This window comes from Ceratotherium simum, chromosome 10, assembly GCF_057802395.1.
Source record: "Ceratotherium simum simum isolate JZ-2026a chromosome 10, ASM5780239v1, whole genome shotgun sequence".
Classification (NCBI taxonomy): domain Eukaryota; kingdom Metazoa; phylum Chordata; class Mammalia; order Perissodactyla; family Rhinocerotidae; genus Ceratotherium; species Ceratotherium simum.
The window spans coordinates 12913333-12937897 of NC_141909.1; the positions used below are offsets into that span (position 1 = coordinate 12913333).

Consider the following 24565-nt stretch of genomic DNA (forward strand, 5'->3'; position numbering starts at 1 on the left):
GACTTCAGTATGCTTATATATGTGTAGCCTGTGTGTATAAATGGATAATTAGAGGCCTTAAGTTTAAATTATGAGGTGCCTGTTTATATGTGTGAGAATGCCATGTATTAATCAAAGCTAAATACATACAGAGAGAGGAGCTGGAGTAAGATATTTGATTACAGAATGGTTTTCTAAGTTAGCTTTATGAGCTTACATGTTCTTCGTATAGTCCCAGAAATAATACTTGGCAAAGCGTGTATTTAGGGTATTATGTAGTGAATCCTCTACCAGTGATAGTGAATTATTCCATCCGTTTATATCCTAGTCTTTTACCTGGCTAGATTTTTCTTACTAATGGCTTGTGGTCAGTCCTTCGATTCAGGGGGAGAAATTTAAAGGGAGAAAGAAAGAAAACTGTAATGGGTATGAGAAATATTTATAGTTTTATTATTTTAAATCCAACTCTCTATGATGTTTTTGGGTGAAGGCTCTTGAGAGTAAAAGAAAGGTTAGTTTGACATGACATTCCTGAGTTCTTTCCTCCCTTCACAATGCACGAGGAGGTGTCAAGTCACAGATGGGTGTGCCTTTCCATGGCCTTCTCACAAATACCTGGCTCATGAGAAAGCTGCATATTGGTCTCCTCCTCCCTCAGGATGCCTTGCCATTTTCCCTTCTGTTCTTATCACAGTTTTTATCAAAACAAGTGAGAATAATATGTATGAGTTTCTGCATGTGAGTCTGGCCAGCAGCTGCTCGGTATGGCAAGGGCGAGGTCTGTGGAAGCCCCCAAACCCTTTCTGGTCATTAGGCTGCCGTCTGAGACCAAGAGGGAATGCTTGTGTGCCATGTGTACCTTGTGATCAGATCAGTTCGCCCCAGCCTTGCAGAAGCCCCAAGAGAGAGTACATTTTGTGGAGGGGCTTATGTGACATTAGCTCTCAAATACTTGGGAGGAAGAAGAGGAGAGCATCATTTGAGCATCAGATGCATTTTGGAAGGCAGTGCTATGTGTGGGTATGGAATTTAAGTGGTGCTGTATTAACTATTAAATATTTTAAACTATAATGTATTTTGGAATAGGCTTTTGAGAATAACTGGTATTAGAGATTAGAAGAACTCGCTCATTACGGCGTCCATCCCATTAGTGTAATCCATAACCCTGACAGCCCTGGGACTACCTGGCGAGTAATGGCAATGCCTCTCCAATGCTACAAGCTCCTGCCCCCTCAGGCCACACTGACCTGTCTTTGGTTAACCTGCCTTTGAGAGACTGCTTATTTTTCTTCTTATTTTATTGCCTGAGGGAATAATAGCCTGCCAGGGGCTCTGTCGGCATTCTGGGGCTGGATTTTGAAACACTGCTCCTGTGCACTGGGTCAGGTGCTCTCTGCTCCCCACCCTTGCCCGCACTAGCAGACCGAGGAAGATGACATGACTGTGCTTGCGTGTGGCCAAGGTGCTGTGGGTGGAAAGATGTGCCCGCTCACTCCTAACTGGTCTCCCTGCTGCTGTGCTTGACTCTGGGCCCTCTTCTCCATGCAGCAGACAGTGATCCTTTGAAAAGGAAAGTCAGACTGTCACTCCTCTGCCCAGTTAAATCCAGAATCCTTACAGTGGCCTCTAGGTCCATCCCCAGCATGCCCACTGCTTGCTACTTCCTCCTCGCCACCCGTTTACTTCTGGCTCTCTCCTCATCCCTTCCTTCCCTCTGGCCTCTCAGGCTGCCTTGATCTTCTCTCCTCCTGAGACATCTCTACCCAGGCATTTACCTGCTTCATTCCTGCCTCCTGCAGGGCTTTGCTCAAATTTCCCCTTCTCAATGAGGCTTCCATGACCACTGGTGTAATCTGGCAGCACCCCCCGCATACCCTTCTCTGATTCCCTGCCATAGTTTCTTCATAATATTTATCTTAACCTGATGTACATTTGGTCAGAATAATAGCATAAGTATAGTAATAGGAATTAATAGTAAGTGTTACTTACAGTTACTTACAGTATTTACAACAAGAATAAGATTTATGATGGCAGGAATTTTTGTCTCTTTTATTCACCACTCTGCCCAACAGCTAGAAGAATGCCTGATTTGTAATAAGTGCTCAGTTAATGAGTGAATGCTGGTGAAATGGTTGAACTTGGAGAAGCTGTTGAGAAGATGGGTTATAATCACTTATTCTAAAATCAAAGTATTTTTCCAAATTTTTTGCAGTTTCCCCTAAACAATAACTGTCTTGTCTTTAATCTAGCCTGTTGACCTTGCAGCTCTGTAGAGTTATATTACAATGCTTTTGTCCTCTAGCTACACCAAGAAGTTATGTGGTCCAAGGCTGAATGTTCCATGGGTTTGCTGTGGTCGTGAGTGACAATTGATGATACTATTTTTGGATGTTATCCAGACTAGCTCTGTTGAGACCTGTGCTAGGACATAGGCATTTGGGGATCTTTTCATCCTTTGGTTTGAACCAGCCAAACCCTTTCTAAAGGGAGTCCTACCCATTGGCACTCCCTTGGGTCACCTCCATGCAAAGGTAGGCTGACCTTATCTTCAGGCAGATATGGGTGCTCGTCAGGCTCCTCATCTTGGTTGGGAAGGTGTCTGTCCTTCCTCCAGCTGAGTTGGTGACTTTAGCCTGTGGCTCTACCTTAACAGTCAGCAGGTGAGAGCTGTATTTCACCTGCTCCTCAGAGTATAACCCTCCACCCCGGCTACTCAGTGTGTACCAAACCTTGTGGAGGAAAAGGGATATTCATGAAGGATAGCCTGAAGGGCTTGAAGCCACCCCATTTTTCTAGAGACTCTAAATATCCCAGCTATCTGACTAAATATCCCAGCTATCTGCCTATCTGTCAGAAACCGGCACGCGGGGACTGCCTCATTTTGGACCCAATGGAATTGCTGCTCCAGAACTAAGTAAGCTTTGTGTTTTTCTCTTGGCCTACACTGAAGGACATCATAAGAAACATCTTGATGAGAATGATGTCCCCTATGAGGGTGTTGTTCAGGGCATTTGCTTTTGGAACGGTGAGAGGGGCACTGTAGTGCAGTGGTTAAGAGTGCGGACTCTGGAGCCAGCCTTCGGGTTTGAATCCCAGATCCGCAACTTGCTAGCTTTGCGACTTTGGGCAATTTAACTCTCTCTTCTCCAGTTTCCTTACCCATTAAATGCAGATAATAACAGTACTTACCACAGGGTTGTTATATAAGTGAATATGTCTGAAGTTCTTAGGACAATGTCTTGCACATGTTAGTGCTACTTGTTAGCTATTATTATAGTTATTTCTATTTTTTAGTGTTCCCTTTATGAGGAGCCCTGGAAGAAGTGTTTTCTGTTCATACTCTGGATGGTTATGCTTTTCCTGAGGAACTACTTTATTTTTATTTTATATACATTATGATTCTTGTAACTGACCTCAGCCATCCCTTCAGTTGACTATTAAAAGAAAGGTTAGTTCCAAACATGCAACCCAATTCTAACAGATATATAGGCTCTTTCAAAATGATTTTTTTATATTGCCCTTAAACTTTGCTTCTTATTTTCCTGTGTTACTATTTTATCACAGTCTGCTTTTTCTCATCTGCTTATTAAAATACTTTTAAATCTAATTTTCTATGTGTTTATATAAATCACTTTAAATCCTTTTGGAACAAGGCAGAGTATAAATTAATAAGCTAATGGAGAACTATGTAGTGAAGGAAAAGCCTTTTTGCCATCATTAAGGTTAGCTCTGAAGCAAAAATCAAATGTCTTGAGTATAGACTTTAGCTTTGTAAGGCTGCAGCTGTGCGATCTTCTACAGGAAGGTTCCTTTTATATCTAAGTGGCATGAGTCAGCCACAGGGTGGGTAGTACACTGGGAAATGGGCTTATCTGGCAATTGTGGACTGACTGAATTGCAAGTATACCACACTTAAATTTGAGCAAGCCGAGTTGGGATAGATTTTATTCTCGAGTATAGATTTTTCCTAAAGTCTCCCTTTTCTAATTAATTGAGTGTATTAGTTCAGCTCATTCCAGAAACAACCTTGAGTGCTTCTTTGTGCTAGGTGCTGGGCATACAGAAGTAATGAGGAAGTTCACGTCCCTGTCAGAAGAAGGCTGACACATAGGACATACAGGGCACTGTCGGAGGGCGTGAAGGCAGGGCGCAGCCCGGGGACTTTCCACGAGGAGGGCACCTTAAGCTGAGACAAAACGCTTATAAATCCCATTTTTCCCTGTCTGTGAGTGTTTCTGACAGGCGCAGCCTTATTGACTGGGACTTGACCTGTTTTACTCATAGCTAGTAATATAATGTTCCACGCTCTTAACATGTCTTTGGAAGAATTGAGGAGCTGTGGGATTATTCTGTACCATGTTTGCTTTTTGCTGACTATAACTGAAGTGGAAAAGGTTGCTCACTTATAACCTTGACAGCAGCTAGGACCCTGTGAATAGCTTCATAGAGAGCAATAATGAAGGCAACCTGCTGGAAGTCACATGGGGAGAAAACAAACTTTCTTGTCTTCAATTTCTTGTTGTGTCATGTTGGGATAATACAGTGATAATATTACCCATTGTAAATTAATATTTAATCTTTTTTTCTTACCTCCTTAAAGCTTTGAAGTTTTTCATAGTTCTCCTATTATAAGATTTGCTACACATCTTCAACATGTTCTCAGCCTTTATTACTGTATAGAATTTTATCAGACTCCCCAGGCTAAATAGTCCTTCCCAATTTAAAGAACCCATTGGCTATGAAAATCCTTTGATTTATCATATGTGCACTGTGCATAGAGAACAGACTTGAAGGTGATATGATCTCTGGTTCATAAGATCCTGCAGTCATGCTTGTGCTTGTCTGTGTGTCTGTTTGGAGGTGGGGATGGGTGGGATTGGGGGGGTAAGGGGAGATAAGTGGTATGATCAATGACAAGTGATAAGTGAAAAATAGTATGATACCTGTCAGCTTGAGGCAGTGGGAAAGTAAAGGCTGGATCTTGGATTATTTTAGGTGTTCTCTCATAACTTTTTCTTGCGCTGTTATAACTATCTTGAGGTGTAAGAAAGCAGGAACCTGCTTGGCTGCCTTCTGGAGCACGCCTTTGGTTCTAGGTGTGGTCACAGGACCATAGCTTTGGGTAGGCTGTGTTTTCCATTTTATTTCTAATATCCTTCCTAATGATGCCCAGTGGGTTTTGTTGCCTATTTTGATCACAGCAGTAAATTGGGCTGATGTTTTCAAGGAACATTCTGCTCTGATTCCTAGATCCATTTCCTGCGTCCTGTGATTGCACTGCTCTATTGATGCTACTTTTTGTGAGTCCCGCCGGTGTGAGCTAGCAAGAGAGAGTACTGCACCTTTCCGGCGTGAGCTAGCAAGAGAGAGTACTGCACCTTTCCTCAATGCTTTATTAAAATTTACCATCTCATTAATTTTGTTAAATTATAAACAGGTAATAAACATTTATTGTAGAAACTAAGCATGCTATGTTTGCTACACAGAGATACTCATCAATTTAAACATTTTGAGGCAAATTCTCCTAGAATTTCATCCATGTATAGCATTGTTCATAAAAAATATATAATTAGTTACTGTGTACTAAATTGTGTGGGCCTCCCCCCCGCCGCCCGGCATTCATATATTGAAGCCCTAACCCCCAGTGTGACTGCATCTGGAGATGGAGTCTTTAGGAATTAATTAAGTTAAATGAGGTTATAAGGTTCGGGCACTAATCTGATAGGACTGTGGCCTTATAAGAAGAGTAAGTGAGGTCTCTCTCTCTCTCTCTCTCTAACATGTGAGGACTCATCAAGAAGGCAGCTGTCTGCAAGCCAGCATGAGGGGCCTCACCAGAAACCAACCATGCTGGCCCCCTCACCTTGGACTTCAGGCTGCGAAATTGTGAGAAAATAAATTTCTGTTGTTTAAGCCACCCTGTCCATGGTATTTTGTTATGGCAGCCCAAGCTGACTTATATGCAAGTGTTATAAGCATGTTATTTTGTTATATAGTTTTTAAACTTGCTTTAAATAGACTCCACAATATATCACAAATATCTTTCCATGTCAATAAGTATACATTTATGTCTCATTTTTTTTTTGTAGCTGAGGAAGATTTGCCCTCAGCTAACATCTGTTGCCAATCTTCCTGGTTTTTTTTTTGGATTGAGGAAGATTAGCCCTGAGCTAATATCCATGCCAGTCGTCCTCTATTTTGTTTGCAGGTCGGTGCCACAGCACGGCTGACGAGTGCTGTAGGTCTGTGCCTGGGATCCGAACCTGAGAACCCAGGCCGCCAAAATGGAGTGTGTCGAACTTAACCACTATGTCATGGGGCCGTCCCCTATGTCTCATTCTTAATAGTGTCATTTCATTGTATGGATGTGTCTTAGTTCATTTTGGGCTGCTATAACAAAATACCATAGACTGGGTGCCTTATAAACAACAAACACTTATTTCTTACAGTTCTGGAGGCTGGAAAGTCCAAGATCAAGGCATCTGCAGATTCGGTGTCTGAAGGCCCACTTCCTGCTTCCTAGTCAGCTGTCTTCTCCCTGTAACCTCACATGGAGGAGGGGGCGAGGATCTCTGTGGGGTCTCTTTTATAAGAGTACTAACCGCCTTTATGCTCTCATGACCTGATCACCTCCCAAAGGCCTCACCTCCAAATGCCATCACACTGGGAAATATTTCAGCATGTGAATTTTGAGGGGACACAAACATTCACATTGCAGAATGTGACATTTTATTTCACCTATACCCACTATTCCATTTTTCCCCCAATTATAAATGCTGTGATAAACATCTCTGCACGTGTATTTTATTTATTTATTTATTTATTTAGTGAGGAAGATTGGCCCTGAGCTAACATCTGCCAATCCACCTCTTTTTGCTGAGGAAGACTGGCCCTGAGCTAACATCCATGCCCATCTTCTTCCACTTTATGTGGGACGCCGCCACAGCATGGCTTGCCAAGCGGTGCGTCGGTGCGTGCCCGGGATCGGAACCGGCAAACCCCGGGCCGCCGCAGCGGAGCGCACGCACTTCACCGCTTCTGCCACCAGGCCGGCCCCTGCATGTGTACTTTAAACACTTGTCAAATTGTTTGCTTAGCACAGATTCCTAGATCTGGAAAAGCTGAGTCAAAGTATATTTGCTTTTTAAGGGATTTTGATATAGCCAGATTGCCCTCCAGAAAGATTATTTTGAGATTTTTAAAAATTGAAGACAAGAAAATTTGTTTTCTCTCCTTGTGATTTCAAGCAGTTTGCCTTCATTTTTGCTCTTTATTAAGCTGTTGATGGAGTTATCTGCTGAACCGAATAACATCAACTTAGTTTGCTATACACTTAGGCATATAACAAATTAACCCTAATTTTGCCTCAACTCCTGGAAACGTGACCACCAGCATTCATAAATATCCCAGGGGAATTCTGAAATGTTCCATTGTGAAGGCTGGAATGTGTTTGTTCTGAGAGGTCTTCGCCCTCTTAGAGTTGGTCTAGCTGTTTGAAAGATATTGAAGAGGAAAGAGCAGCAGAAATACTGAGTAGAAACAGATGAGTAAAACTGTTACTGCTTTGCTCAAGTCTTACTCTTGAGGTATTCAAAGTAATTGATTTATGGTTCTCTCACAGATTTAATGAGAAGCAAGGACTGTTGCTTTTTAAAATTAATGTTTATTATCTTTCATATTTAGAATACATAATTATTATAGAAAATTTAGAGACTACAGAGAATGAAGAAGAAAACAAAAATCAGCCATAATCTCACTGCCCTGAAATAATTACTGCTTAACATATAGTGTATAATTTCTAATAGGTTTCCCTGCTTATGCAAATATAAAAAATGATATTATATTCCATAAGTAATTCCTGATGCCTTTTTCACTTATCATTTTCTTATGCCAATAATGTTCTGCTAAAATATGATTTAATATGTGCATAATATTCCTTTGTAATCTATGTACTTTTATTTATTTAAATGCTTCTCTGTTGTTAGGCAACAGGTTGTTATAAATTGAGATTACAGAGGACATCTTGACCCCAAAATCTTTCTATAGATCTATAATTATTTTCATAGGCTAGATTTATAAACATGAACTTGTTAAGGTAGGAAAGAATTTTTTAAAAGTCCTTTAAGGCATATTGTTTTATTGCTTGATGATTGATTGCAGTTACATTCCTAGCAACAGTCAATATTAGTCTTGTTTTACATATGGTGATTGCCAGGATCATTTTTGCCAGTTTAAGAGACAAAAGATTTAACTTTCAAACTCCAAATCCTTTGTCATATTCATTTCAAATATTTCTCCATTTTGTCATTTGCCTTTAATTTTGTTTACTTTATTTTTTTTAATTTGTTTTATTTTTATTTATTTATTTATTTTTTTGTGAGGAAGATTGGCCCTGAGCTAACATCTGTCGCCACTCTTCCTCTTTTTGCTGAGGAAGATTGGCTCTGAGCTAACGTCTCTGCCCATCTTCCTCTCTTTTCTGTGTGGGATGCTGCTGCCAGCGTGGCTTGACGAGCGATGCCTCAGTCCGTCCACACCTGGGATTTGAACTTGTGAACCCTGGGCCACCAAAGCAGAACGCACGAACTTAACCATGATGCCACCAGGCCAGCCCCGTTTACTTTCTTTATAGTGTTTGTTTTACTAAGAGAAATTTAAGTGTATGTGATAAGCATCATCATCTTTTCCTCTGTGATTTCTTCCATTACTTTTATGCTTAGAAATTCTTGCCTATCTCAGATCAGATATTCACTAGTATTTTCTTTTGGAATTTATTTGTTCACTTGCTTATTTATTTGTTTACTACTTTGATCTTGTGTCCAAGGGGCCTGCTTGCCACCTGTTTTTATAAATAAAGTTTTATTGGCACATAGCCACACTTATTTGTTGACATGCCATCTATGACTGTTTTCATAGTGGAGGAGTTGAGTAGTAGTTGCGACAGAGACTGTAATATTTACTAGCTGGCTTAAAATATTTATTAACTGGCCCTTTACAGAAAGTTTGCCAACCCCCACTTTAGTCAATCTAGAATTTATTTGGATATATAGTTTAGTTGAGAGCCTGTCTTGATTCTTTCTTTACTCCCAATGCTCATTTTTCCCAATCCAGTTTGTTGAATAATCCATTCCTTACTCATTGATTTATGATCCTGCTTTCATTATGTTTTATATTCTTTTATATACCAGGCCTTGTTTTGGTACTACTCTATGTCCGTTATAGAAGCAAAGTTCTTATCCAGCTGTCAGTTCAATTGCAATTTAGTAAATATGGAAACAAGAAATTTGGAGAGAGAAACCGTAAATCCTGCATTGTTTTTTTAATAATTTTATTTATTTATATTTTCCCCCAAAGCCCCAGTAGATAGTTGTATGTCATAGCTGCACATCCTTCTAGTTGCTGCATGTGGGACGCGGCCTCAGCATGGCTGGAGAAGCGGTGCGTCGGTGCGCGCCCGGGATCCAAACCCGGGCAGCCAGCAGCGGAGCGCGCGCACCTAACCACTAAGCCATGGGGCCAGCCAATCCTGCATTTTTAAGATAGAATAAACAGGCTATACTCCATAAGTCGCTGAATTAAGTAGTCTTATAAAGCATATATTGATAAAGATTCAGGAGCTAAGGGCTAAGGTTTGAGTGTAGAGTTAGGTATATTTGTAAATTTTTTTCCTTAAGAAATAGCCTGTTCATAAAGTAGATCAAGCTTGTCCTTGTAAGGACTCTCTGGTGCATTTTGATGAAAGAAAAATTCCAGTGTGGCAGCTGCATCCTCCAGTAACCTTGATTTGCATCTCCATTTTTTGTATATCCGGTCTTTGCTAACAAAAGGAGTCCCGGCAAAATTATAAGCAAAGGTACTGTTAGAGTTTCCAAACCAAGTGTATTCATGTCTACAGGAAATACATCTGTATCTTATAGATGGAGAGTAAATTCTAGTTTTTGTTTTATAAAGTATATGAATTCTAAAGATATTTAATTTTCCTCCTTACCTACATTTTATGTGTGTGTGAAGGTTTGGGTGTATGTATGTATGTGTGTGAATGTGTGACTGTGTATTTGTGTACGTGTGTGTGTTTTGTTGTCAATTCAGTACTGGAATATTGAATAAAAGGCTACTTTACTTTTCTCACATGTCAATGAACAATCCAAGGCTTTATCCTAGGATGCATTTCAATAAACATTGTTTCCCTGCCAAGGAAAAACCGATATCCTAGAAAACTGAAGTAGATGTGACTTGTGAACCTAAGCAGAGAGACATGGAGCTGGTTGCCGACTGATAGGTTTTCTCTTTTCTTCTGGAGCAGGCTGCCTTTACAGGGTCTCTGTGATGAGAGTTTGCATATAGAATTCTTTTATTTATTTATTTATTTTATTGTGAAAATTTTGTTGTACATTATTGTTTATCAGTCACCATATAAGTGCATCCCTCCACCCCTTGTGCCCACCTCCCACCCCCCTAGCCCTTGGTAACCACCAAACAGTTCTATCTGTGCGTGTGTTGGTTTATCTTCCACATATGAGTGAAATCATGCCGTTTGTCTTTCTCTTTCTGGCTTATTTCACTTAACATAATACCCTCCAGGTCCATCCATGTTGTTGCAAATGGGACGATTTTGTCTTTCTTTATGGCTGAGTAGTATTCCATGGTGTGTGTGTGTGTGTGTGTGTGTGTGTGCGTATATATATATATATATATATATATATATATATATATATATATATATATATACACACCTTCTTTATCCATTCGTCAGCCGAGGGACACTTGGGTTGCTTCCATGTCTTTGCATAAGCCTGTTTGGATTGTTGATTTCAAGGTCTTTGGATAAACACCCGGTAGTGGGATAGCTGGATCATAAGGTATTACTATTTTTAATTTTTTGAGGAATCTCCATACTGTTTTCCATAGAGGCTGCACCAGTTTGCATTCCCACCAGCAGTGGATTAGGGTTCCCATTTTTCCACAGCCTCTCCAACATTTGTTGCTTTTTGTCTTGGTGATTATAGCCATTCTAATGGGTGTAAGGTGATATCTTAGTGTGGTTTTGATTTGCATTTCCTTGATGACTAGTGATGTTGAGCATCTTTTCATATGCCTATTGGCCATCTGTATATCTTCTTTGAAGAAGTGTCTGTTCATTTCCTCTGCCCATTTTTTGATTGGGTTGTTTTGTTTTTTTGTTGTTCAGTTGTGTGAGTTCTTTATATATTATGGAGATTAATCCCTTGTCAGATATACGGTTTGCAAATATTTTTTCCCAGCTGGTGGGTTCCCTATTCATTTTGATCCTGGTTTCATTTGCCTTGTAGAAGCTCTTTAATCTGATGAAGTCCCACTTGTTTATTTCTTCTTTTGTTTCCCTTGTCTGAGTAGACGTGGAATTCGAGAAGATCTCTTTATGGCTGATTGTGAGTAGTGGACTACCTATATTTTCCTCCAGGAGTTTTATAGTTTCAGGTCTCACCTTCAGGTCTTTGATCCATTTTGCATTAATTTTTGTGTATGTTGAAAGAAGATGGTCTACTTTCATTCTTTTGCAAGTGGCTGTCCAGTTTTCCCAGGACCATTTATTGGAGAGACTTTCCTTTCTCCACTGTATGTCCTTAGCTCCTTTGTCAAAGATTAGCTGCCCATAGGCATATAGAATTCTAAGATGTGGGTTTGGTGGCAGTCTTGTATGCTAAATAGTTTTACCCTTCTGCGTGTTTGGTATTTTCTCTGTTTTCTAGGCTTATGAAATACGTTAACAACATCGTCAAAGAATCAGTCTTATAAGTTACCCTTATTTCTCTATGCTTTCTTTATTGAAGAGCAATCTGAAGAGAACTCTGAAACTTTTTCCTTATTTGTTCCTCTCTACTAGAAAAACTGTTTCCTCTAGTCACAACACTTCTGACACTAAATGTGTGGGTTTTTTCTCTCACATTAAACAGTTTGGATACTAACTACCTAGAGTTAGTGCAGACCCCACAGGTTAAGGGCTCAATCCCACAAGACTGACCCTTCTTTAGATGCCAGTCGCAAATCCCAGGTTGTCACCGTGCTTCTGAAAATCAGGGGTTCCCACAACCCCCTCCTTGGATTCAATAATTTGCTAGAACAGCTCACAGAACTCAGGAAAACCCTTTACTTACTAGTACTGGTTTGTTATAAAGGATACAACTCAGAAACAGCCAAATGGAGGAGACGCATAGGGCAAGGTATGGGGATGGAGTGCAGAGCTTCCATGCTTTCTCCAGGCACGCCCCACCCTCCCAGCACCTATATGTGTTCATCACCCTGGAAGCTCTCTGAATCCCTTCGTTTAGGGTTTTTATGGAGGTTCCATTATGTAGGCATGATTGATTAGATCATTGGCCATTGGTTAGTGAACTGAATCTCTAGCCAGTCTCCCTTCTCCAGAGATCAAGGAGCAGAGCTGAAAGATACAGGCCTGTAATCACAGGATTGGTTCCTCTGGCAACCAATCCCCATCCTCTGCGAGTCACCTCATTAGCATAAACTCAGATATATGGTTGAAAGGGGCTTGTTATGTAAAGAAAAGATGTTCCTCTCACCCCTGTCACTCAAGGAATTCCAAGAGTTTTAGAAGTTCTGCCAGGAACCAGGGCAGAGACCAAATATATATTTCTTATTATGTCATACCCAATATCCATTGGATGCCTGCTAATACAATGGTGAATAAGCCGCAGTCTGTGCTCTTAGAGCGTCCGGAGAGCTCCCAAGCTGGATACAGGCTGTGATGGGGGTAAGCATAGCTACTCTGAGAAAACCTGTGAGGGACTCCTAGCTCACCTTTAGAACAGAGTCAAGGAAGGCTCCTGGAGGAGGTGATATCTAACTTGAGTCTTAAGGAGGAGAAGAATTTAGGTGAAGGGGTAGGAGAGGGACATTTCTGCAAAGGAAGCAAAGTCCCAGGGAGGGAGAGCTGAGACCTCCTTGGAGCTGCTAGTAATTCCACAAGGGTGGAGGGGGCTTATCAGCCTGGAGGACAGTGGTGGGGGTACAGGGGTGACCAGTGAGGCTAGAGAGGTAAGCAAGTACCAGATCATGGGTCTTTTGGAACTTTATTCCAATATTGGAGGGGAACCATTTACTAAAGGTTTTAAACAGGGAAAGACATGGTCAGACTGATGTTTTAGAAAGATCTCTCAGACTGTATAGGATAGGAGAAAGAGGGGTCTGAAGACAAGAACACTAGTGAGGAGGTCCCTGCAGCAGGGTGACAGGTGATGGTGGCCTGATTAAGGTAGATGGTAGTGGAGATGGAGAGAAGCATCTAGATTTAGGAGATACTTAAATAAGAGAAGAAGGAGTCAAGAGTGTTCAAGTGTCTGCCTTGGGCACCTCCAGGGTGCCATCTGTGGAGCCAGGGGACAATTTTTAAGGAATGGGTCTGGGGGAGTTGAGTTGGAGAGGAGGATTTCACTTTGGGACATCCTAAGTTTGAGGTTAGGCACATCAAAATGGAGACATCTGTTAATCAGTGAGCCATGACTCCTGGGGCTATAGATAGAGTTGTGGATCCATCCTATCATGGTGAGGAAGGCATGGGAGTGGATGAGGTCTCCTGGTGAGAGTGCTCAGAGTACAAAGAGCCAACAGTCCTGGGAAGGGCATAGGAAAAGGAGTTGGAAAAGCTATCTGGAGTTGAGTGGTCAGGGAGATGGAGGATAGCCTATTTTGGATTTGGAGACAGGATTATAGCCACCTAAATACCCAGAACTTGAAGAACTGTGCCTGAATGTGTTGGTTTAAGCCTCTTGCCTCTAGTGTACCAACACTGTTATCTTTATTATTCATAGAAACATTTAACAAAATATGTGTACAGTATCCTTCTTGACAGAACAGATTTTCAAGGTAAGTATCCCCTCTGCCCTTTAGTAGGGGCTTATATAGTGGAGTGGGGAAATAATTGATTGTTGAATAAAATCATCATCCCCTTCTTCCTCTTCCCCTCCTCCTCCTCTATCTGAAAAGCTGGCATTTATTGAGTGCTCACTAGTTATCATGCACTGTTTTAAGCTCTTTATGTCTGTTTACTCATTTAGTCCTTATGACCACCCAGTGAGGTAGATACTTTTTTTTTTTTTTTGGCTTGAGGAAGCTTGGCCCTGAGCTAACATCTGTCCCAGTCTTCCTCTATTTTGTATGTGGGTCGCCACCACAGCATGGCTTGATGAGTGGTGTAGGTCCACGCCCAGGCTCCGAACCCCACAAACCTGGGCCCTGAAGTGGAGCACGCGGAACTTAACCACTATGCCACTGGGCTGGCCCTGAGGTAGATACTCTTGTTCCTTTATTTTATAGGTGAGGAAACCGAGGAATAAAGAGAAAGGTAAATATTGTATAAAGTCACATAGCTAGTGAGTAGTACAGCCGAGGTTCAGACCAGTGCTTTATTTCCAGAGTGCAGTGCTCCTAGCTGTTATACTGCAGAGTCCTGCCTTTCAGTATAGCAAACAGAAGTATCAAGGTGAACTCAGGATGGGGCGTGGAAAAGTACTCAGAAGTGAATGAACACCACAGCAGGGGCAGTGAGAAAAAGATGAGACAAAGATGAACAGGGAGCCTGGTCTAGCCTGGGAGACAAAAGTTAATATTAGTATAAAAAATTGCTGAATTCCACAGAGACGAAAGGGTTGTGTGAACCAGCTGACCAGTGGCAGTGGGGAAGGATTGAAGAGAAGGTGGCATTTGAGCTGGGTTTTGAAGGATAAACAAAACTCTTAAGGGCTTAGGGTGTGGATGCGGGTGGGGAGGACATGGAGCTGGAGCCTAAGGGAATAGCGTGTTCAGAGGTGTGCAAGGAAGGGTGAGAGTTTCAGAGCTGGATGTGAGAAGAGCTGGCCAATTTGTGCAGAGCAACCTGAGTTCCAGCCTGGAAGCCTGTGGGGCCACTGTGGAGTGTTTTAGACCATTCTTCTCATGTCAGAGTGGGATCAGAATCAGAAAGGAAGAGACTGGAGGCAGGGGGACCAGGGGCAAAAGCTCTGAACCTCCAAACAAACCCTCTTATTGAGGGGATAGAGGAAAAAGTTCAGACCAGAGGGCTTTTTTATAGAGCTAGAATTCACTCGACTGTTGCGCGCTGGAAGTGGATCAGGGAGCAGAGAATAATGCCCAGTCTTCTGACTTGGGAGGTGGTGATGCCATTAATCAAAAGCAGGCACAGAAGGGGAGGGGCAGGTTTAAGTGTAGCTGGTGTCAGAGCTGAGGAAGGAGGAGAGAGAGATCATGAGTTCACTTTTGGTCTTGCTAAGTTTGAATGCCCAAGGAACCTTCAGGTCAGGGACAGATCCAGCTTTTGTAAGGCCCTGAAGCTGTTGCAACATAGAGTTCCTCTTTAAGAAAACTAATAGAAAATTACAAATACCAAGTTAGGTACAGGACCTTGGGAGGGGCTCCTGCAAGGGAGGGTCCTGAGGCTTAAGCTTCATTGACTTCTGATAAACTTGCTCCTGCTTTATGGCAGATATCTGAGGCCTCCTGATCTCTTTCCCTCTCTGATGTCCCCTGCTGTGTCTTCCTTGATGACAGAGAGCCCCCAGGTTCTTCTCTCTGAGCCATAGGCTAGTCATCATCTTGTTTAGACTATTAGAACTAATTAATGTTAATCCAAGGGTTACCTTAATGTGATGTCTAGGAAGGCCCATGCTGTGCCTTCTGACTTTTCTGGGAAGATGTACCCTGTTTCCACTGTCTTCCTAACACACAAGAGAAGCTGAAAGAAAGCCACAAAGGGCTGGTTTGGGATGAGGGGTTTGATCTATTATTGCTACCCATGACCCAAAGAGGATAACAATATGAAAATATATTCTATTTAGATTATCAGTAGGAATTGGTAGCCCTGTATACGTTGAACTATAGCACCTCCAGCTTTTCCTGTTAAGAAAGAGTTTTTGGGGGCCGGCCCCATGGCTTAGCGGTTAAGTGCACGTGCTCCGCTACTGGCGGCCCGGGTTCGGATTCTGGGCACGCACCAACGCACCGCTTGTCCGGCCATGCTGAGGCCAAGTCCCATATACAGGGACTAGAAGGATGTGCAACTATGACATACAGCTAACTGGGGCTTTGGGGAGAAAAAGGGAAAAAAAAAAAAAGAGGAGGATTGGCAATAGATCAATAGATGTTAGCTCAGGACCGGTCTTCCTCAGCAAACAAAGAGGAGGATTGGGGTGGATGTTAGCTCAGCGTTGATCTTCCTCACAAAAAAAAAAAAAAAAACGAGAGTTTTTGGCAGCTATTTTACCTAAAGCCTTTTACTTAGAATAAAACCCTTTAAACCAAATTTATGTGTTTTCCTAATAGAGATGAAAAGTGGTTTCATAATAGCCACTAAATGTAAGGTAGTGCATTTAGATAATAATTGGAATAATCCTTGCACAATGAGTTCTGTAGCAGTAAGATAGGATGGGAGAAGAGAACCCTAGAATCACTGTTTAGTCTGTGTCTTTGATAACTCTGGCCGAAAAGCCTTTCTTTACAGAGAGATAATTGACACAGCGAAGGCCAAAGTTACATTTGGGTAAAATGTCCTCTCTCCTCCTGCTGCGCCTTGGCCTTTGGAATCCCCACTACAGTGCCTCATCCTCTGGGTAGCCACCCGCCTACCCTCGGTGCTCCAGAATTCCACCCCGCTCTCCTTTCCAGTGTTGGTCTCTGTGTGTCTCTGTGTGAATGATCTCAGCTAGATGTTAGGCTCTTATCTGATTAAAACATTCACACCATGGTATAAATAGCTAACAGAATTATATCTACCAAAGGGTATTTGCATTTTATTTTATTTTATTTTTTTAAGTAAATTTTTATTTATTTATTTTTTTCCCCCAAAGCACCAGTAGATAGTTGTATGTCATAGTTGCACAGCCTTCTAGTTGCTGTATATGGGATGTGGCCTCAGCGTGCCTGGAGAAGCAGTGCGTCGGTGCGCGCCCGGGATCCGAACCTGGGCTGCCAGCAGCGGAGCGCGCGCACTTAACCACTGAGCCACGGAGCCAGCCCCTGGTATTTGCGTTTTCGAGGGGAGTTTGCTAACTAAGGGTAGCACCGGAGGTGATTATGGAAGATTTTGGAGCAGTTTATTTCTTTCCAAACTGCAGAGTGAATGGAGTTTGTATGCCAGCAAGTCTCTGTGTGTGTTTGGGTTTTTGTTTTGATTATAGGGCAATAATTTTCCCTCATTTTTCTTCTTTCTTTTCCAAGTAGGTGACAGTTTTCTCTGTATGGATATCTAGAGCACATTTCAAATATTTAATTGGGGAAGGCATAGGAATTTTAGTAGTGGCCTTCTCTGCTGTGTCTTGCCACCTGCAAGCCACCCCAGCTCCTTTACCAAGCTCCCAGAAAGATGATCTTGGAAATCTAGCACCTTGCTTTGGAAGAGTTGGCTTCTAATCTTGTGAACTGAAAATATCTGCAGATTACGTTCTGGGGCCTTGTAAAGAAAGGGCACTAAGATATTGCTTTCTCATTCAAATCCATGACCTGCTGTATTCTCAGAGTCTGTGTTTAGAACTGAGAGCTGCATCTTAAGAAGGATATAACAGGGCAAGAGAAAATTCAGAGAAGGGCTATTAAAAGGACTGGTACATATTTATAACCTAAAGTTGGTAGGTAGGAGCCCCTTCTATGTATGTTCTCTCCCAGAGCCTTAACTCAGATGAGGTCATCCTGCTTTTATAAATCTGATTTGGGGAGTCGGGTGGGGTTGGGTATTGAAGGCAGGCAGTGCCCTGAATGTTTTAGCCACTCCAGAAAAGTAGACATCATTGTTTTGTTTTTGGTTTCTCTTTTCTACTAACTAGAGTAGGATTTCACCAGTTCTTTTCCAGATTAATAAACGAGGGCATGTTGATGGTTTCTGGGAGCTTTGATGCAAGAGAGTTGAAGCTGAATTTCCGTTTTCACTTTTCACCTTTAGAATTCAGCCACGTTTTAGAATGGGCTGTTGTGCTACAGAAGGATGCAGGCCACTGTCCAAATCATACTCTCTCGTGACCGGTGTTGTAAAACAAGTGGAAACTCTGATAGTTTCTGCAGATGTGTGTTTATCTGAAAAATGCTGGGTACTGTCCAAAGGCAAAGAGGGCAGTAATGGTCTCAGTTTTAAAAACAACCTCTAGCTGCACCAGAACTTTAAAACCTTTTTCATTTTTATAGTTTCTAATCACCCTCTGTTAAAAGAGAAACATTAAAAGAGAGAGCGAGAAACAATGAGGATAAGTTTTAGGACTGCTTATGTTGCCTGTCCTGCAACCCCAGACATGTAGGACTTGGCCAGAAGTAGGCAATTAGAGAATTCAGCAGAAGGCCAGATGATCTCGAAACAAGCAAGAGAGTTCATTGTTTAAGAATTCTTCCTATTGGGAAATGAATTTAAGAAAAACTTAAAACTATTTTTGCTTTTCTTGTTAAAAAAGAGTTGTTTTGTTATCCTCTCCTTGGCCACCTTCCCGCATTTGTGTGTGTGTGTGTGTGTGTGTGTGTGTGTTCATAAGCTGCTCCTATGAACCTTCTTCCAGGCCACACACCCACCCTCTGAGCCTGTGAACAACAAGATTAATGAGCTGGAAAGATTGTTGAAGGAACTCAGGGAATTGCCACACTAGGTTTTGAGAGAATAGTTAGGCCACTTATTTCCAGAATATACAATGTATGAGCTTCTAGTGCCAAACTCTGAGTTTGGGTTAGGTCTTTTTATCACAAAAGTAAAAGGGAGAGTCGATGTATAGCTTTGGCTTCCTATCCACCCTGTTATCTGTGGTTAGATGATTTATATTGGAAAACTGTGACTCTAAGTTTGCATCCCCTCATCCCCCTTTCTCTCCCCTCCTTATCCCCCAGGCACGTTGCGACTGTCTTCCTCCACAACCCAGTCACTGTGTGTTTGGGATTGCAAACTAATTTTGGTAATAGCCCTAAAGATCTGGTTGCTCAGATCCATAGATTGCCTTGGATTGTGCACCGTGATGGACAGTCCGCCCCATTTCTTCCGATATAGTAATGGAGAGTAATCTGAATGATGTGGAAGGGTTTTTGTGCCTAGAGTATAAGTTGGATTATTAGCAGCCATGTAACCTCTCTTTAGAAGGTTTTGCTCTTACTGTATTGGGTAGAAGGTGGATTGAGAAGAGCTTAGTTGGGTGGGGAGTTAGGGAGGTTTGTCTAGAAGGAGGAGGTGCTGACCAAGACCATGCTCCCTGAACCGCAAGTCTTCTTCCTTTATGGGTTTTACCAAGTCTCTTGGGTCGGAAACTCTTAAAATATTTTGGCAGCTTGGCTTGGAACTCTGCCTGCATGATTCAGATGGAAACCGAGGTCAGGAGAGCTGTAAGTGCACTCGAGGTTAAAAAGGGCCTTCCCGGCTCATCACAGAATTGGTGACAGGCTTTTTCCGTTTGTCTGTCTGCCTGGACAAATGATCAGCCCTTAGTTGATACCCAGAGGGGGAGCACAATTTGAACCACAAAGGTGGGCTGGTTTCTACCTTCAGGGGCTTCTGTTTCATTTAGTGAGATGAGACATGTATGCCAAGGTGTGGGGGTACCCTGACCTTGTCACACCCTGTATGGCTTTTCTCTGTGATGCATCCCCCTCACCCCTGCCCTGTGGCTCCACTGTCCACCCAGGTCCCGAGTTAGCTGTTCTCATCCGTGACTCACTCACAGAGGGCCAACCAAGTGCAGAGGAAAAGTGGAGGAGGATGTCAGGTTGGGCCCTGTGGTATAACTTTACCACCATCTGGGATGTTTCTGGGATTTGCAGCATATCTTGGAAAAGCAGACCAGTCTCTGCCTCACAGACTGAGAAACTCCTTAGGGCTTTACCAAAGAGGATTCTGGGGATTTAGCAAGGATTTGTCGTGTCAGCAGAGGGTGGGCTGGGCCAATACCACACCTAGGCAGAACAAACTCCTCCCTGACTTTGAGATTGGAAGGCAACGTGCTTCCCACATGGAAGTGTTTTCTATAACAATGATGCACAGAATCTGGAGTATTCCTGACCACCCAGGACTTAGCGCCTTGTGCTGATGAGCTGTGAATCAGCAATGCACAGAGACAGGGAAAGTGAATTCCTGTGAAGAAACAGTGGAGGCTGAGCATGGCAAACCCTGGAAAAGAGTCTGAGGGCAGAGAGGTGGATGGAGTTGAGGCGGGGAAGTGTTGTGAGAGAACGCTGAAGGTGGTCAGAGTGGGTGGTTTTGAAGACAAACCTTATTTTGTATTGTTACTGATCCGCTTTTCTTTTAGGTGTGGCAAATAGCAATCTAGTGCTCAACCGGGAGACATGTTACCAAAGCCTTGAGAGAGGTCTTTACAGAGTTTTTTAGGCAAAGCAACGCTGAGGTGAGGGGCTCAAGCATGACAGAGAAGGTTAAACGAAGGGCTGTATTTAGAAATTTGAACCAAATCGGTGAGTTCTGTTTTATCCTGAGTTTTCATATCGTTCCTGTGTTGGGGTGGAGCTGGGGGAACCATGCCTGACTAACAAGTGGAAAGTGTGAAATCACCTATGGAGGGCCTCAGCTGAGAAGTTTCACTCTCTGTTCCCTGAAGTTACTGAGATGTGTAACTTGGGCAGCATAGGCAGCTGTGTTCAAGAGCGAGTGCCTTGTGTGGGCCTCTTTTCCTGTTCTCAGGCTGTGGAAAGGGGAGCATCCACCTTTTCTTGTTTTCTTCCTGTTAAAACAGCTGAGAAATGAGTACAGATTGGTCCTAGCGCAGATGGAGTTTGGGTTTCAGAACACTCAGACACTTTTTTATAGAATGCTTGTGCTGTTTGCTTTACAATTGGCAGAGCAACTTAATTTCAAGTTATTGTTATAATAAAACATAAACAAAAATTTACATAGGAAATTAGGCAGTGTGGTCACGGTCATCCTTCTGTAACATAATAGCCCATGACAATTGTGGACAGACTTTAGCCAGCTCGCTTAATTGAGCTACCCTTTCGTTGTGTGTAAATGAAGGTTTGGATTAGATTGTCCCTTTCAGGTCAGAAATTCTTTGATTTGGAAATTGATTACTGGAATATATATATAGATCATCAAGGAGCTATAAAGCATAGTCCAGTTGGAATATCGGGTATAAATATATGAAAGTTAAGTAACTACGTAATAGTCTCTTGATCTTGACTCAAGATGACTCTAGAGTTATAATATAACATAAGTCAGCTAATGGTGAATTGCTGTTAGTACTCAGGATCTGGAAAAAGATGGGTGACCACTGCCATAGTTGTGTTGGTTTGCACCATGGATGCAGAGTGGGTAAAAAGGAGGGTTAGTGGTAATTATTAGTAGCACCTGTGTTACTGAGGGCTCTGTCCTTGGCCAGCATCCTTTTGTTAGGTGATGTCATTCACTTTCATTGTTTTAGCCACCACCTGCCTATTTGTGGTCTCCCACTGTATCTGATCTGAAGCTCTGTTCTCAGCCTCATGCCCGTATGGCCATGTGTCATTTTCTGCTTAAAACTCTTTAATGGCTTCCCATTTAGCTCAGGCTAAAACACACAATCTTTAATATGCCTATCTGCATGGTCTGCACTCTGCTTACCCCACCAGGCTCAGAATGTGTTATTCTCCCCGGGACCACTGTGTGGGCCACCTTTCAGTTCCCAAAAGGGGCAACTCTTGTGTCTCTTTGTACATGCTGTCCTCCCTCAACTTGTGCTAACTCAGCCATTCTTTATTCAACTTTCTCACCACAGCTTAAGAGTATCTTCCTCAGAGAAGGCTTATTTGACCCCAGACTAGTTAAGCATCTTCTACTTTTCTTTCAGTGTACTTATCACAATTCTAAATAAACTGGTAATTATATTACTGGTTGCTTACTGGAAGATTCCATTTTGACCTCTAGATGTACTTGTAGAATCCCTGGACAGTCAACATGTCTCTTTGTGCACTTTTCTCCCAGCGCACTTGCTGGCATATATGATGAACCTCTGTGATGTTATCCCTTCAAATAGTACCCTGGCATTAGCTTTACATGAGTGAATGGTAAAATATCCACAAAGACCTTCCTGGGAAAAGATGTTTCTGTCGTGGTGGGACTTGGTGTCCTTGATGGCCTGAGGACCTACACATAGACCCCAACAGTTGAGGACTGTTCACCATCTAGCAGATAGGCTTTCAACAACATGATTCAGATCCTAGTGTTTTTTTCCTATGTGTACATTTCTTTAGAACACCTGAGCATTTACATAATTTCCTATTTGTAAAATGTTAGTAACCATACCTCACTAACTTCTCATAGTTTTTTACTTGTTTACAGTTTAAAGTGAACATAAATGTAAAACTTAGTATTTAATATTGTTGGGCTTTTAGAATGTACTATTTCAGAATGTAATAATTATATATTTTTGATACAAAAAATTAGTTATATATAAGGCCTAAATTTTTGCTAAGTGTGTTCCTAATTTTTTTCTAGAAGTTGTTCAAAAGAATACATGGAAAGAAAAGGAAAGAGGAGCTATCACTTTATGTACAGAAAGAAAAGACATTATATTAGCACAATTGAGAGGAAGGAAGGAACAAAGACAATGAATTAATTGATCTTGATCAGGGACATAATTGTAAATATTTATGTATATTTATATGTATATATAAAATTACATATACTTACATATATGATTATATATAAGTAACATAATGGTATATGTAACATTATAATTATAATTAAATAAATATAATTATAGGATGAATACACTGAACTCTTTGGACATACATTCCCTTGTTGCAGAAGAAGATTTATGTTATATATTTGAGGATAGGACTGATACATCCTTTGATAGGATTGGTGCAGGATTTCTCAGTTTTAGCTCTATTAACATTTTGGGCTGGATAATTCTATTTTGTAGGGGGCTGTCTTGTACATTGTAGGATGTTTAGCAGAATCCCTTGGCCTCTACCCACTAGATGCCAGTAGCAACCCCCCCTTCCACAAATCATGACAACCAAAAATGTCTCCAGATATTGCCTTGTGTCTCCTGGAGGAGGGCAAAATCCCAGAATTGATGCTTCAGGTTGTCAGTAGGCCGAAGGGTGAGTGCCCAAAACAAGCCCAAGATAGGCAGGACAGGGTGCTCGTCTAATCAGAGTTCCCATCCTAGGAGATGGTATGCGTGCCTTAGCTTCTGTTAGGACTCATGCCAACAGCCCTTCACCTACAGTAGGCATTTCATTCTGGACTTGTCTGAAGTAAATGAAGTCTAGTTCATTGATTTTTTTTTTTTTTTTTAATTTTGAAGCACCAATCCAATTCTTAATTATTCTTTAAGAGCCAACTCAAACCCACCTTTGCAAGGAGGAGCTAGGTGATCACCCATCAACTTCTGTGAGCATTTGATTGCCTCCCTCCTAGGTTCCCAAATGCTGGACCTTAGACCATGGCAAAGCTTTTTTTGATCTGTGCAGAAATGAGAAAAATAAGCAAAATATAGTGAGCTCTTAAAGATGTAAAAGCTTTAAAAAAAATTTTAACGTTGCCATTCCTAGTTTCAAGTATGTTTGCGTGTGTGTTTTAATAGCCTTTCTTATGAAACAATGGTAGTGATTAATGTTACTGGGTTTTGTTTGTTTGGGTTTTATATTTCAGTATTATTACTTAACAAAATAAGTGTTGGAAACCTATGACAGTTCCCCTATAAAAATAAATTGATAGGGGGCCGGCCCGGTGGCGCAAGCAGTTAAGTGCGCGCTCCGCTGCAGCAGCCTGGTGTTCGCCAGTTCGAATCCCAGACGTGCACCAACGCACCGCTTGTCAAGCCATGCTGTGGCGGCATCCCATATAAAGTGGAGGAAGATGGGCACGGATGTTAGCCCAGGGCCAGTCTTCCTCGGCAAAAAGAGGAGGATTGGCAGATGTTAGCTCAGGGCTGATGTTCCTCACAAAAAATAAATAAATAAATAAATAAAATTGATAACGTGTGAAACTTCTTTGACAAAGTTGTATGTGATGTGAATGAAAGATATCAAAAAAGTATCTTCTCATATTGCTGCTTGATGATATTAAGGTATATTGCTGAAAGTAATACCATAAATTTTTTTCTTTGAGGGAAAACCATTTTAATCCCTTGAATTTTTGACATAAACAAATTCCATGAATTATTCATGTAATTCTAACTACAGTGAGAGAAAACATTTAATAAACTTTTTTTTTTAACAAACTATTTTGATCACTTTTTTCCCCTCTAAATGATCACAAAGGGACCATTAGATTTCTATATGGAGCAAAGAATATATTTAGCTCAAACAGAACTTCCTCCTTGCATTGTTAGAAAGAAAAAGACTTACTAAACTTTTTTCCCCAACATTCATTTGGATACAGAGCAAATAGCATGCCTGTTTCAGCATCTTGCACCTAGCAACCTATTTTTACCATTTAGCTGTTGTGTTGGCCTGTATATGTAAATACTTGTGGTAAGGATGGAATTTGGTATAGTCACAAACTAAGCTATGATTTCATAGAATGTTGTTCACAGTGATTTTAGAGGTTATCTATTCTACTGCCATATTTTACAGCTACTCAGAGGGCACTAACATCTGGCTTTTAATCCAGTTAGGTGAGTTTGGAACTGCTTTTTTT

The 24565-nt window shown here is 41.6% G+C and overlaps 1 protein-coding gene across 3 annotated transcripts in view; it reads left to right on the forward strand.

Moving 5' to 3' along the window:
- DOCK9 (dedicator of cytokinesis 9) overlaps window positions 1-24565 on the forward strand; it is a 283377-nt gene that overhangs the window by 64828 nt on the left and 193984 nt on the right. The window contains exon 1 of one of the 3 annotated variants that reach the window (XM_087435897.1): window positions 5812-5865. The exons of the other annotated variants lie outside the window; for them this stretch is intronic. Within the exon in view, the coding sequence (XP_087292023.1) occupies window positions 5827-5865 (39 nt within the window). The 5' untranslated portion in view covers window positions 5812-5826. Of the gene's footprint in view, window positions 1-5811; window positions 5866-24565 lie in introns of those variants that run through there. 3 annotated transcript variants of the gene reach the window in all.